The sequence below is a fragment of the Borostomias antarcticus genome, assembly GCF_949987555.1.
Source record: "Borostomias antarcticus genome assembly, chromosome: 16".
Classification (NCBI taxonomy): domain Eukaryota; kingdom Metazoa; phylum Chordata; class Actinopteri; order Stomiiformes; family Stomiidae; genus Borostomias; species Borostomias antarcticus.
Genome location: NC_140249.1, coordinates 23127696 through 23142597, shown reverse-complemented (window position 1 = coordinate 23142597; position 14902 = coordinate 23127696). Strand labels below are relative to the sequence as shown.

General features: G+C 45.1%; 2 protein-coding genes across 3 annotated transcripts in view; both read right to left on the bottom strand.

Annotated features, from left to right (window-relative positions):
- Positions 1 to 1890: 1890 nt before the first annotated feature.
- Positions 1891 to 14424, bottom strand: parvb (parvin, beta; the record flags this gene model as incomplete). 2 transcript variants are annotated; one of them, XM_084450702.1, is made up of 13 exons in its annotated part: positions 1891 to 2040; positions 2363 to 2435; positions 2642 to 2743; positions 2864 to 2932; positions 3264 to 3325; positions 3431 to 3450; positions 3981 to 4039; positions 4615 to 4730; positions 5968 to 6108; positions 6667 to 6769; positions 6910 to 6980; positions 7860 to 7949; positions 14202 to 14424. In XM_084450702.1, the coding sequence occupies 13 exons, from the start codon at positions 14314 to 14316 to the stop codon at positions 1964 to 1966; spliced, it is 1098 nt and encodes a 365-aa protein (XP_084306828.1). In that variant the 3' UTR covers positions 1891 to 1963. The 2 variants fall into 2 exon arrangements, with proteins under 2 accessions (XP_084306828.1, XP_084306829.1); XM_084450703.1 differs by lacking the exon at positions 14202 to 14424 and adding an exon at positions 10068 to 10107.
- Positions 14425 to 14897: 473 nt separating this feature from the next.
- The window catches only part of hdac10 (histone deacetylase 10), a 7432-nt gene continuing 7427 nt past the window's right edge, over positions 14898 to 14902 (bottom strand). The window contains exon 21 of the mRNA XM_084450596.1: positions 14898 to 14902. This exon is cut by the window's right edge and continues 243 nt beyond it. The gene's annotated coding sequence lies outside the window, so the exon portion shown is untranslated.

Here is a 14902-nt window from a genome sequence, read left to right as displayed (position 1 = left end):
GCATGTCAAACTGTCTTTCTAAAAACAAGGGTTTGTCTTTGCTGAGCATCTTTTAGTAGGCGGCGCATTCCTCCAACTGACAACTTTCCTTAAGGTTGACACAAACCTTTAGTAGAGTCACAACAAAAAGTCTCCTTGAAAAAGCGTACCTTCAAAGCAGCTGGCCAAGCAGCAGACTGACAGAATTGGGGAACTTCTGCTGAATGCAGCTTCCTGACTCAAGTCAACCCGGAAACCATGAAAAACCTCAAGCACCAGAGGTCAAAATACACCTAACCTGCTTGTTCTGAAAAGTATTCCAATAAATGCGAGAGGTGTCTTGACTCTTGAGGCCTATGAAACAATAAAAATGTAAAGTCATAAATAAGTAGGCTACTGTACAAACAGGAAAAAAAGAAGTAGGCCTAAACAGACAAACGGACAGGATGTAGTGGTGATGAAATGAACACTTCCTCTTTTTCATACTGTGGTTTCAGTCACACACTGTGCTGAAGGCATTCATCCTTGTACAGTATGACGCATACCAGCTGGGACTGTCTTTCATCAAGGCATAGGAACACTTCTCTTCACAGGACTGAATGGATTGTTTTGTAACGCCACTTCAGGGGGGCCTGAATGAACGTTGCACACCGTCTAGCCCAGTGGCACTCAGGCGCTCCACATGAGTCTGGCTGTCTCAGTGTCATCATCTCACCCCCCGCCCTTCCCAATCATGTTTAGAGATAAGACACAGCGTGCACGGCCCACACGCTCGCTGGTTCTCTTCTTCAGGGGGGGGGGGGGGGAATCCTTCCATCACCCCGAAGGCAATTGGGGAAAGGGAAAGTAACCATGGTAACCAAGGAAACAGACAAGAAAATAAAGTCCTAAAATAAACCCTACAACCCATAATTCCTTTCAATAGGCCTCGCTGTATGAAGCGCTCTTGCGATCGTTTGAGCACAAAGAAAACCAAGTTGAACAAGCGCGGAGCGTTCAAAGCCCAATAAAACGACACACTGGGATGGGGGGGGGAGTTCAAACATTTATTTTTCCGCAGACTACGCCCTCGGATGAACACGGCAGAGTGACAAGCTGCTCCTCCTCCGCTCCGACCGACCTGACTCCGACTCATCAATAATTCAGGCTTTATTTTCTGTCTGAAGCGCTCGAGCGGAGCTCGCGGCCGACGCGCCGCTCTCTCTCGTCGCTCGCTACGCCGCGGCTCGAGCGCCGCCGAGCGTCCGTGGAGGCGGGGCTTCTTCTGGAGGGGAGGTCAGTGTGATGCTGCTCTGTGGCTCGCTCTGCCAGAGGGGTAACACGGCACTTAGGCGGAAGGCAACAGAGTTGACATCGGCTGAGGAACATGGCTCTTGAACCAGTGGAGTGTATGAGTACACTGCACTAAAAGAATAGTGTTCTCATTCCTACAGTAGACTCCTTTGTTGGGATACATAGATGGAGTCCAAGTTATAATATAGGAAGTAGTAATAATATACAAAGCTTTTTAGATACAATACGCAGCATTTTCAAGTTGTTTACACATTCAAGCAGTGATTAATTTTCGTTAGGCAGATGTGGCTTTATACATAAAATATGACACCCTGTTTAAATAATAGTCTGGCTGATCAAATGTTTTTCGGTGCTGATAGAGTATTCAAACATGGAGTGAATGGTTGGAGTGACGGGTTTTATAATAAGCATAAATAATTTGTATAAATAGTGACATTTACAATGATTAAATACTAGCATTCAGAGTCTCTTCAGGCCACTTTCCCTGGGTCTGTGTAAAGTCAAACACAAGATGGAGGGGGGGGGGGGTATAGAATAGCGATGAACACAGTGTTAAAACTGTATTTCTCTCTAGAGAAATCTCTCTGGATAATCTATAGTCCCAGTGTTTGACCTCAGTGCCCAGACCCCCAGTCTGAAGTGTGGGTGTAGACATGGCGAAGCCTCGTTGTAAACTGTGTAGGGACAGACATCACTCTGAGTTCTTGTAGTTGGTGAACAGGTTGTACAGAACCCTGAGGGTGGACTTTAGGTTCAAGTTGACGACGTCTGTAGAAGGAGAAAGAAATTATGATATTCAGAATATGAGACTTGGGGACTTGGAGAGACTTGGTGGGTGGGTCACTGACGGAGCCTACAGTACAATTATGTTTCCGGTTTTACAGTGAGGCAAGATCTCCATCTACTGGACACCTAGAGACATAGTTACAGTACTAGAACACTACACGTGTGTTTCAATTAATATTCTGTTTCTGCTTCGATATAGAATACGGCATTTGCCCAGGTCATTTGAGTCTGTCTGCATCCCCTGTGCGGTCCTGTTTTAGACACGCTGTGGTCCTGTTTTAGACACGCTGTGTGTTCAACATACCTTCAGGTCTGGCTTTGGGCTTCTTCAGACCTCCATCCTGCATCAGCTCGAAGGCAAACGCCACATTATGGACCTGAAACAAAGTAGAGGATTATAAAGAGGAATATGCCAAGAACAATCCCCCCCAGATAGCAAGCGGATGTGTAATGATTCTGGGCCATATATGGGCCAGAACTAAGCCACAAGGGCCAGATCTGGCCTGTATATGGCCCAGATCCGCTTGCCATCTGGGCCCCTACCCAAGACAAACCCTACATATGTGTTACATGTCCCACTCACCTTCTGTTCAAAGTTCTCAGGCGTGAGGAAAAAGTTGTAGAGGGGGACAAAGTAGTCTTCCAGTAACCCCATCAGCAGGACCAGGTACACTCCGTCAGCAAACTGGACAGGAGACAGCAGGCGACAATGAAAACAACACAAGGGGACAGTAGGAGTCTCATATTCCTGAGTGGAACAACGGCTCCGTGGAGTTCTTCAACCATCATGTGATAAACTCGGTACCTGGGACTCCAGCTCGTTCACCTCCAGGTTCAGCTTGTTCAGGTGTTTGTTGACAAACGTGATGAGTGACTGGTGAGAAACAACCACAGTCTGAATGAAGCCCTTTATTTACATTTAGGTAAATAGTCTATTTGGTGATTGAATTTTCTCATATTATTTGTTTGTTTATTTGTTTATCTGAACAGAGTGACACATGCACATCCATAAACCAAAAAGAGTGGACTCGCACACTGCTGGGCTCCATGGTTACGGCATTTATTGTACCAGAATCAAACGTGTGAGGTTTCGAGCAAAGCTCTTCATCAGACAGTCTTCACACGTTTGATTCAGGTACAATAAATGCCTTAACCATGGAGACCAGCAGTGTGCGAGTCCGCTCTTTTTCATTTGTTTATCTGACCTTCTTAACGACGTTGAGCTTGTCTGGCGCATGGTCCAGCAGTGTGTCAAACGCGTCCCTCTCTGAGATTAGAGAAATGGGGAGGGAAGTTAATACAAATTCCCATCAGGCATTACAGTACGAATGACTTCACCACACGTTTCAGCAATCAAACAACGTTTACTTACCAAAACGACCCATCATCATCCTAAAAACAGAAAGCATAAATCACATCTCACACAGATAACGAGGAAATCCAATTTCATGGCAAGACACAGGCTAGAGCTGCAGTGTAATTTATGCACAGTGAGTCTGTTACGAGCTGGCAGTCAGGTAAAATTCACAGTGGGTTTGTGTACCCATAATGCAACAGAAGAACGCCCCGTGTTGCTGATTGGATCTCTGCGCGCCCACGCGCTTTGAACTGTGAGCTGTGTCAGATTGCTCCTCACACTATTATTGATGTTTAGATATTATTCATTTTCAGAAACTTTAAAAAGAATGTATAATCTGTTATGCTACGTTAGAGCAGTTCTCTATGTGTCTTTATACTGTAACTGGCTAAAGTTTGGTAGTTATAATGTGCTGTGTAGCATGGAGGTATAATACATTATATCTTCCACTTAATCATTTATATAAATCTTGTTATAAGGTGTGATGCATGACTATGAAAATTTTTAAAGAGTTTTATAAAGCCTTTTTGATAGATTGATATGTAGTATACATAGCAGCTCTTACTCAGTAGTGCTGGTCAGTTCCTTGGTCACATGGGACGTCTGCAGTATCCCCTCCTTTTTCTGTCCAGAACAATAACAAAGTGTCAACACTCCAGCGCCAAGGTGTCAGCAGCACAATAGTTCCAGAGGGTCAGCTCAATAAGAGCACCTCGACGCTAACGCAAGACCACGTGTCAACCTGCAGGTTCATCACACCACTATCTAGAATCAGAGCTGAAAGCCCCATTATGTAGCGGTCCAGTTTTGTGCACTTTAGCGGCCCCTAAAGGCCACTAGAGCCATTACAACCGCAGTACCATTGTCGTAAAACGCTGAGAGACGCCTGTTACGTCTCTCATGGCATTTGTTGACAACTGACAAGCTGAGGAAAACGGAGTCTGCCGGCAAATTGGAAGAGGAGAGCTGAAGATAAAGCAGAACGTTCATGCGAGAGAAAACCGCAGCTCGCGGTCAAAAGTTCCATAGTGCGAATACAGGCCGCCGGACCCCTCTGTGGGAATGGAAGAGGTGCTGTTCTCGCTATAATAATCCAGCACACCAATAGATCGACTTTGAAACGGATATTTTAAGATGAAATCAACAACATAGTGGGGCTTTAATGACCGGCCCGTTATACCCGTCTAGGTGTTGCTCACCTTGACCACTACCACTTGTACGGACACGTGTTCCGGCAGCCTGATGGGGGCCAGGTAGTGCATGGCCAGGGCCACCAGCAGGTACACGATGGCCACCAGGTTCTTGGCATGGATAGCTGTGGGAACAAGCCAGGAGGGGGCGCTATAAACATTCAACTTTATTCAATGTATGTTTGTATTCATTCTTCAATGTATACTAGAACAGCGTTTCTCAACTGGTGGGTCGCGACCCAAAGGTGGGTCGCGGAGCCGTTTTGATTGGGTCGCGGCCTCGTGGGCAGTTTCCCTTTTCTTTTCTTTTTTTTTTAAGGGATTTTAAAATATATATATATTTATAGAGAAAATGTTGGGTTTTTATTTTGCAGGACACACAATTCAATTCAATTCAATTCAATAATTTCAATAATTTATTTACGAGACATGACTGGAAGTGGGCTAACCTTAGCGTGTGCCAATGTTGTGTTATGTGTCACAGACTTTTTCTCTTTTTGTGGAATAAATTTCAGTGCTTGGGAATAAATTTGGGTCGCGACTTCATGATAAGGAAAATGTGGGTCCTGAGGCTCCACCAGTTGAGAACCACTGTACTAGAACATATACAGTAAGTCAAAAAGTGACTTAGGCCAATATCAAATCGCAAAGATATGAAAATGTAAATGTAAAACAACTAGCATGATATGGAGAACTAGAAATGGTGCTCAGAGAGCACAGACCTCCGTCCCTGAATGCATTTCGTGGATCTGTGCGTGCAGGTGTCTGATAGCAGGACATGTTTGGTATTGCTGCGTTCGTTAGGCCAAGAGCTTCATGGCAGCTAAAACCATATGTGTCTGTGACCTACCCATGTTGAGATATGGCCGTTTCAATTCCCCACAATTGATAATGAATGGGGGGAATTCTTCGCTCCCCAAGTCAAAAAATGAATGGAGGTGAATGCTCGGCCCATTCTACACCCCTCCACTGAGTTTCATGGATAGCGGTCTGGTTGTTTTTGTAATCCTAGTCCAAATGAGTTGAGGCGAATGGCCGGCCCGGCTGTGATTGGGCTGGCCCGTGATTCGAATCTGCTCCAGAATTGAATGGGTTGTTAGTTGACCAATGCTACACCCCTCCACTGAGCAGTTTTTGCATAATCCTGCTAACAGATGAAAAAATAATAATAATAAAAAATAAAACACACGCCACCAAAAACATTACCTCTCACCCCGCGCTGTCGCTGGGGCAGAGGTAAATTTTTCACCCGCGTAAGATGGGACACGACAACGCGTAGTTAACGTCGCGAGGTGGCCTGGAGTCCCTTGTCAGCCGTGCTGACTTTATCACACAGAACCTGGTTCTGGCTGGTCCACTCACCGTCCACGCTCCACTCAATGGACCAGCCGTGAGGCCTCAGAACCTCGTTGACCGCCTCCAGGACCGTCTGCAGCTTCTGCTTCTGCCCGATCTCCGACTGGGTCACCTCCGCCACGTTCAGCTTCCTCCCGGACAGCTTCTCTATCGGCGGGAGAGGGGAGGGGAAACACAGGGAAGGGTGTTCAGCATGTTATTAACACACATACTGAACACGCACAAAAAATAATACGCATACAGCTACGAATACAGTCCAGTCCTGACCCACAGCCCACAAGCCCCTGACACCCAGGGGCAAAATTAGGGCTGGGTATCGCGTCGAATTTCAAGAATTGATTCGATTCCGATTCACAAGGTTCAGAATCGATTATCACGATTCAATCCGATTCGATTTGATATCGATTCGGTTAGTGTTACTAAAACCTGTTGTTTTTAGCTGTAACCTTAATTACATGACTGCCAAGTTATGCAACACATCAATACTAGGGCTGGGTATCGATACTGATTTCCAAAAATGAATGAATGAATGAATGAATCATTGAATGAATTAATGAACTATTCATACCTTCATTTATTCATTCATTCATTAAATAAAAGATCGATTTTGGGATTCATGAATCGATTCAGAATCGATGAATCGATTTTTTAAACCCAGCCCTAGGCAAAATATCCATACAGCACATGAAAAAAACTACTCCTCACCAAATAACTTCTGAAGAACCTGTCCATCATAGCAATCCTCCTCTAGGTCCTTCACAATGATTCTGTCCTCCTCCAGCTCGTTGTTGATCCAGTCAATCAGCACCTGGACACACACACACACACACACACACACAGACAGACGCACACACACACACACACACACACACACACACACACAAAACAGTATTACATATGAACTTAATACACCCTAATGAGATACTGAGAGCTGTGAAGAACATCTACCTTCTGAAGGTCTTTGAATTTCGGGTTCTCTCTGGAAACGGGGTCTAGCATGTTCCTCTCAGCGTTCTCCTCTAGGAAATACAGAAGAACGGAAGAACCACACTGAGCTGCCAAGCCAGAAAGAGACAGTGGAATAAGGTACATATAAATTCATCTGGAATTCAGAAATATCACACCCACTCACACAATCACTCCTACACACACACACACACACACACACAAACACAAACACACACACTCCTACAACTGCCGCTCTTTCGTACTCTCAGACAGACAAACACACACACACACACACACACACACACACACACACACAGTTTCCCAGTGATTCAGATGATGCCAGGAAGGCTAGGAGGGTGTTGTCCTCCCTCCCCTCACGAACCCTGAATATTGCATTCCACTTCACTTCCTCTAAAAGTGTCACTCCAAGTCAGTCCCCTCTTACACCCCCTCAGATACAGTGAATGTCCTCAAATGTCACCCCTGGCTCCCCTTAGCCTCCCTCAGTCGAAAACAATGAGTTTCTTCACAAGTGACTAAATGTCAATAGGTGTCAACAGCTGCAGCCCATCGAAGTTAAGCTTTGGCAGTTGGCCAGTAAGAAGAACTGCAATGTTCACTTATTATGTTCATTGAGGACATAGAACTGGGGGTTCAAAGGGGTCCAAATACAGCAGCCAATACATCATGGATACTGGCTGGTTCAGAGTGTGTTGGAGAGATGGGTCTGTGTTCGTTAGCGTTAGCAGCAGCTGTGTGAGTGTGCGTTAGCGTTAGCAGCAGCTGTGTGAGTGTGCGTTAGCGTTAGCAGCAGCTGTGTCAGTGTGTGTTAGCGTGAGCGTTAGCATTAGCAGCATCTGTGTGAGTGTGCGTTAGCGTTAGCAGCAGCTGTGTCAGTGTGTGTTAGCGTGAGCGTTAGCGTTAGCAGCAGCTGTGTGAGTGTGCGTTACCCATCAGCGTGTCCTCAGGGTGGATGTCCGTCCCAGAGGGCAGCATGGGGGCGTTGATGGCATTCTTCCCCTCCTCCTGGAGATCGCTCACTGACAGATAGATAGAGAGAGAGAGAGAGAGAGAGAAGAGAGAGAGAGAGAGAGAGAGAGAGAGAGAGAGAGAGACGGACCACAGTTAAGCAATGGGGACAGCAATCATACCCCACAGTCTCCACTGAACACCATCACCTACCAGACCCTCATCACCCCCTGTATGGGTACTGTAGTTCTGTACAGTTACTTTGTAGTTCCATTATTCATAAACAGCATCAGCTACAATACAGCTTACATCTTCTCACCATTTACAGTACTCAATGAGTATTAGTGAGTATGTGAGTTTACAAGCATCAGGCCTGGGTCAATTACTATTTGCAAATACTGTGAAATACTTGGGGTATACTTAATTTATCTTACCCTGTGCATTGTAACACGCTGAGATAAATAAAACAGCTTATTACTGAAGTAGAAATGGTGCTCACCGAGCGGAGACCTCCACCCTTGAATGCATTTTGTGGTTCTGTAAACACATGGGTTCTAAATTGGCCCATTCTACACCTCTTCACCAAGTTTCATGAAAATCGGTCAGGTAGTTTTGGTGTAATCCTGGTTCAAAAAATGAATGGAGGTGAATGGCCGGCCGTGTTCGGACGGTCCAATGGTTCTGACCCGTGTTTCGGATCTGCTCCAAAAGTTGATTGCTTCTAAGTTGGCCCATGCTACACCCTTCCACCAAGTTTCGTGAAAATCGGTCAAGTAGTTTTTGCGTAATCCTGCTAACAAACGAACGCACACACGCACATACACAGGTACCTGTACGCCGAAAACATTACCCCTCGTCCTGCGCTGGCGGTGGGGCGGAGGTAAATACATTCAAGTAATTGACTGATGTAACTGACCCAGGTCTCACAAGCATAAACATACTGCTATAGGGAACATAAATCTGCAAGACATCACAGGAAAGCAGTAGCAGGAGCCGTTACCTACACAGGCAAACACAGTCTAGCCACTTTGTTCTGGGGCTTCATACTCGAGTGCTCTGCTTCGGACTCCAGGGGTTCGTAGCCAGATACAGACCACTCACCATAATGGCTCCATTCCACTAATCTTCCTACACACTAGGGACCAGAGTCCCGGACAGCCTAGGAGGACTAAGAAGCCCTTTAAATAGATCTCCGATGAGATGTCTTTTAGTCCTTAGATCGCAGTCAATTAGCAGTCAATTTCCCAGCTGAGATTAAAGACGGCATGAAATCAAGTTCAAATCAAATCATGTTTTTAAATTTCAGTTCCGTTGTAATCTTCTATCAAATTCTATGATTTTTTCTTCTATCAAATTCTATGAAGTGTTGTTTGATGGTTTGTCAATAAAACACCAAGTCTCGGAACAGCAAATCCATCGTCTGACTGCTCCATCTTTGAAATTCATTAAACTTCTACAATCGCAAAAGTCCATTGAAAGTATGATTAAGCCAATTTAGAAGTTGTCCGTGTGACTAGGCTTACTGTACTCTATGTATGGGAAAGAGACATTGAGTTGACAGGAAGTCAGGGGGTGCACATAGAGGATGAAAGTCGTGGATGAGTCCTCTCCAGAGTTCCTATCAGATCAGCTGTCCTGTGGAGCTCAACCACCAGCCCTCGCCAGGGCCAGCAGGCCTACGTACAGTATGGCTCCATCAGACCACAGATCAGCATTTCCTCCATGATTACTGGCTTGCCTGCCTTTCATCATAATTGAACCATTTCCTCTCCCTGTGTCCAGTGCATCTGGCTCCCTGGATGCCTCTGTGCTACACCGGACAATTAGAATTAGCGGTTAGCATTTTTTGCATAGGCAAAAGCCTTAATGTGCTAAGTCAAATCATGTAGACAAACACTATGTTCTGTGAAGATTGCCGTTGAAATATAATGGCAACATAACAAGGTAGTTGCAAATGCCAAACAACAAAAGTTCCACACAGCCAGGTAAAATAGTGTGAATATAGTATTTCCCTCATCTACAATCATCACTTTGTGACAAAAAGAACACTTACAACTCTCAAGTGTAAAGAAAACAGTGCTAAATATATAGTACTCACAATCACGTTAAGGTACAGTAAAGGAGGAATGCTTCTTCACGCATGGCTCCCAAAAGAACCCCCAGAACCACCCTTCCTGAACCAGATATACCTTGTTTCTTTCTCTTGGTTCCACACAGAAGGCCTGCCATGTCCAGATAGACCCCGTCCTCGGCGTGGACGCGGCGGTGCGGGAGGCGGGGGTACAGGGAGTGTGTGGTGCAGCCGGTGAGACTAGGCAGCGGCAGAGGCGTCATCACGTGTTTATTTCGGTCACAACCCCGCACCCCCCACACCCCACCCATGCGGTCCAGTTACAGGAGAGAGACGGGAGCTAGTGAGTGTGTGTGTGTGTGTGTGTGTGTGTGTGTGTGTGTGTGTGTGTGTGGTCTGCAGGGCAGTAGTAAGAGCAACTAACCCCTGGTTGACTGCAGAGTGGACAGCCCACCGGTCCACAGGACAGCACAGAGGACAAGGGGACGAGGACGCCACTGAGAGGTACATGTCCTGTTTCTGTGTGACATTTAGCTACATTTGTGTTACACAGTAGTATGTGAACACTGAACACCTTGAGACATGCACAACTAATAAAGAGTCATGCTACAACTGCTGTTCCTGTTGTGTTAGTGTGTTGTACAGACTAAGCATTTGATATGGAGCAGATCAGGCTGTCATACAAATTCAGCAATAGTAATGTGCTCGAAGAAGAAACTCAAACACACTAAACGCATGGAGCTTTTAATCTGCTTTGCTGTGCTGAGCAATCAATCACGCAGTAAATGTATTCCTCTTAATAGAATTACACTAATTAAATTATAACTCAGACCGTGAAATAAATCTTCCGCCAGCAGGCATTCTGGGAAACACTTGCTAAAATTCATTAGAGTAGACTGAGGCAATGACTGCAGTCAGGCTTAACAAAAATCAACAACAACAATCAACAACAACAACATGCTAGCAGCATTGTTTAGCTCTTTTTGAAGAACAGAGATGCTTTTTGAGGGTGCATTTACACACTTCATAAAATAATATACTGTATACATTTCCTTTGAATTCTCACATATAAAAAGGTTCCCGTTGTCCCCGGGGGGACGTGATTAACCGTGACACACAGGAAAGATATAAATAATGGCGCCGTGGAGAGGAGATGGAGCCGCTCTTAAATTTAGCCCCAGGATATTTATGCCAGTGAAGGGGAGGCGTGAGTGACTGAATGGACGCAGAATAGCCGTGGGCTCGCTGTCCAGTCACACGTCACAGCCTCTAAAACCGGATGTCTCCGGTGTCCCCTGAGAGGGACACTCGGGTCATCCACACATCAGATATCACATTCTACTCACTCGCGTCATCGTCATACTGTATATGTTGACCCTACCGGTGATAAATGACACTTCCAGGTTTTCCAATAAGTCATATGATTAATGAGGCTTTTAGATAAAGTGTTGATTAGGAACGAGGCCAGTAGTTACATGAACTCAAGTGAATAACACCAGCTGGACAAATCGACTACTTACTTACTCAATCCTCTTTGTTCCTTGAGGAACATGAGGCTATCTGCAAATCGACAATACAGGAACACATCTGACCTGCTGACTCTTTTACCCAGAGTACTGCTATAACCCATCCTTAACCCTTTCGATACGACCACGTCACCGGCAACATTTTAAAAATATCTAACAAATATTTAATAATATTAAAAAAATATCTAACAAATCTAAAAGATTCCTCACTCCAACACTTGCTGAAAGCTGAGTAACTGCGATTTCTAGTATTATAGGGAAAATCCAATTATTCAAAATGTTGTCACTGTACTTTCAGGGTTAAAAGGGTTAATTCATAACAACGATATATATATGACTTACTCTTCGATAATTTCTCAGTGAAGATTCTGTATTGTATCCTACGTTGTGAGGAGCTTTCTTCACACGGACTAAGACTTACTGGAAGATGTGACAAAACCCTCTTCCTTCTTAATTAACTCCAGGCAATGACTTGCACTTGTATGACCCCTTCATCACCCTCCTGTCCATCACTGTGAGTGACGCTATCTGAAGAGAAGAGACGCGCACTTCCTTTTCGTTTATCTGCAAAGTCAGAGGCATTAATATCCTCTGCACACAGCAGGAATCTGAGTCCTGCCACAACGCAGATACAGTAAACAATTAATTTCTGTGCGCCCGATTATGACCACATGCATGATCTGCAGTGCCTTCCCTTAATCGTATATCATAACTTAATGAGTAAAGCTTTTAATAGGATCATAGAGCGAATCCCAGCACCGACTGTCCACATGTCGAAGTGTCCTTGAGCAAGACACCTAACCCCAAAATTGCTCCCAATGAGCAGGTTAGCACCCTGCATGGCAGCTACCGCCATTGGTGTGTGAATGTGTGTGTGAATGGGTGGATGAGAGGCCATTGTAAAGCGCTTTGAGTGCCGCTAAGGTGGAAAAGCGCTATATAAGTGTAGTCCATTTACCATTTACCATACATTCAAAGGTGTGCCACTTTGATAGCAGAGGAAAGGCTCGAGGTGGATGGACAGAATGAACAGTCTCATCTCACCATAACAATTACCCAGTGAAAGTGAAGGAGCTTAGCAAGTGGTGACTCAATTTCGGGTTAACTACCCCTAACCTATCCGACAGTGTCACCTCAGCTATGACCCTCAGAAGCACTCAGAATCACACAGGACCCTCACCACCCACTCCATCAGTATTTCATTCCCCTCTCCTCCTGACGCAGGTTCAAACTTCCACTCTATAAAAAAGCCAAGTTCAGTAAAAGCTTAATTCCTGCTGCTCTGCTATCCGTGCCCTAAACACATGAATACCATCTGTCTATGGTCCAGCCGACGGTGTGTCTGTATGTCCTGTAGTGTGTAATGTAATGTAATGTAATATAATGTTATGTCACGTCATGTCATCTAACTGTTTGATGTTTTTATTTCACTTGTTGTCTTTACTGCACTTTTATGCACTGACTGTAAATATGAATTTCCTGGAAAGGACTAAATAAACTAAACTAACTAACTGGGTGTGATAGGCAGAGAATACCATCACATAGCACCCGACCAATCAAATATACCGCTGAAGCTAACTGACAATCTGGGAGTCGTTCAAGAAGGAACAATGGCTTCTCAGTAAGGATTTATTTCCCTTTTGATTAAACGCCAGGTGTTTTTAAACTGGCGAGTGACAAACATGTCCCAATTCTCTATCTATGAAAGTACCGGTATTGTCCTGGGCATGTCTTACATCCCTTTCTCCACACTGGGGCGCTCTAGAGCTGTAGTCAGAGTAAACCTGTGAGAACATCCTCGCCCAGCTCGCCAACGTGGAACATCACCCACCCACATCACGAGAAGAGCTGAGTGTTGATGACTGGAATTCACTGGTGTTCCACAACGCTTAGCACGTTCTCTGTTCTCCTGCTGTTTGAGCTCCTTATATGGAGAATGACAAACACATGGCGGGGAACAGAACACACACACACACACACACACACACACACACACACACACACACACACACACACACACACACACACACACACACACACACAGGTGCCAAATCTTGCAGCTGTCCACACTAGACACAGGATGGGGAGGGGAGGTGGTGGGTGGGGGGGGACTTCAAAATTGCTTGGTAAATAAATTAAAAAGTTAAACCTTGCACTGCAGAGAAAGGTTACAGTTTAGAAACCACAAGTCAGTATCTTTGTAGAGAGAACAGATAATCCTCTTGCACTTATAACCTTCCATACTGGCGCGGGTGACCCATCTATTTCTGGTTATTACATCATGTGGAATGCCAGCCTACTTTCTTTGTGGATTTGGATCTCCTTTCACTTGCTAACAATCAAGTCATAGGCTACTTCAGTTTTCCACCTGATACGAGGACATTTTGAATACAAAAAAACAAAAAAAAAACTATTATGATCGAATAAAGACATCATTGTTGCTGTAATATCCGCCCGTATCCGTTTTTATTTATTTATTACAAAACAGTATAGTTATGACAGCAAGTGACTCACAACTAAAGATGAATATCTGATCTATGATCAGACCACTATTACAGAGCATGAAGATGCGTTATTGACTAAGAATAGCCTACTTTAATCCTGCCAAGTCAATAGCCTATTTCTAGTTGTTATATGCTGACTGCAGCACCATGGACAGTCAGCAGTAGCCGGGGTCATTGTTCGTAATGTTCATCCTATAACAGGACTGTTTCCAATCAACTCACCTTCTTTAGACTTTATCTTTCGAACAAGCGTTCCTCCCAGCTTCCCGAGGAAAGACTCGTCCTTTTTCATCTTGCCCGACTGCGGGGTTGCGGATCTAGTTGGAGCTGCAGACATCTTTTGCGTTCGCTGTAACTTAATTCTAGGTGAAACCACAACCCTTTTGATTCATTCAGCCACCCCTGGATTCCGCTGGCAGGAAAACACGTAGCGGCGACAAAACAGCCGCCGGAGGTCACGACAATAGGCTGGAGAGAGAGGAGCCTGGTTTGGCATCAATAGCGCGGATGAGTCACTTGGCGAGCTCAGGCATCGCCTCCCACACCCCACAGCGCCCGTCCATGGCTGGATGAGGGATAAGACAGGTTGTCCATGGCTGGATGGAGGATAAGACAGGTTGTCCCCCACAGCGCCCGTCCATGGCTGGAGGATAAGACAGGTTGTCCCCCACAGCGCCCGTCCATGGCTGGATGGAGGATAAGACAGGTTGTCCCCCCCAGCGCCCGTCCATGGCTGGATGGAGGATAAGGCAGGTTGTCCCCGCGTGAGGATGTCCGTGAAATCTCTGACCCACTCATGACGCAAATTTCAACACTACGGTAGCTTCTTACAATATACAACTATGAAATATTTGGGCCGTTATAATTATTTTTTATTATGAATAGTTAAAATACAATATCAAATGTAGGGTCGTTTTTTATTG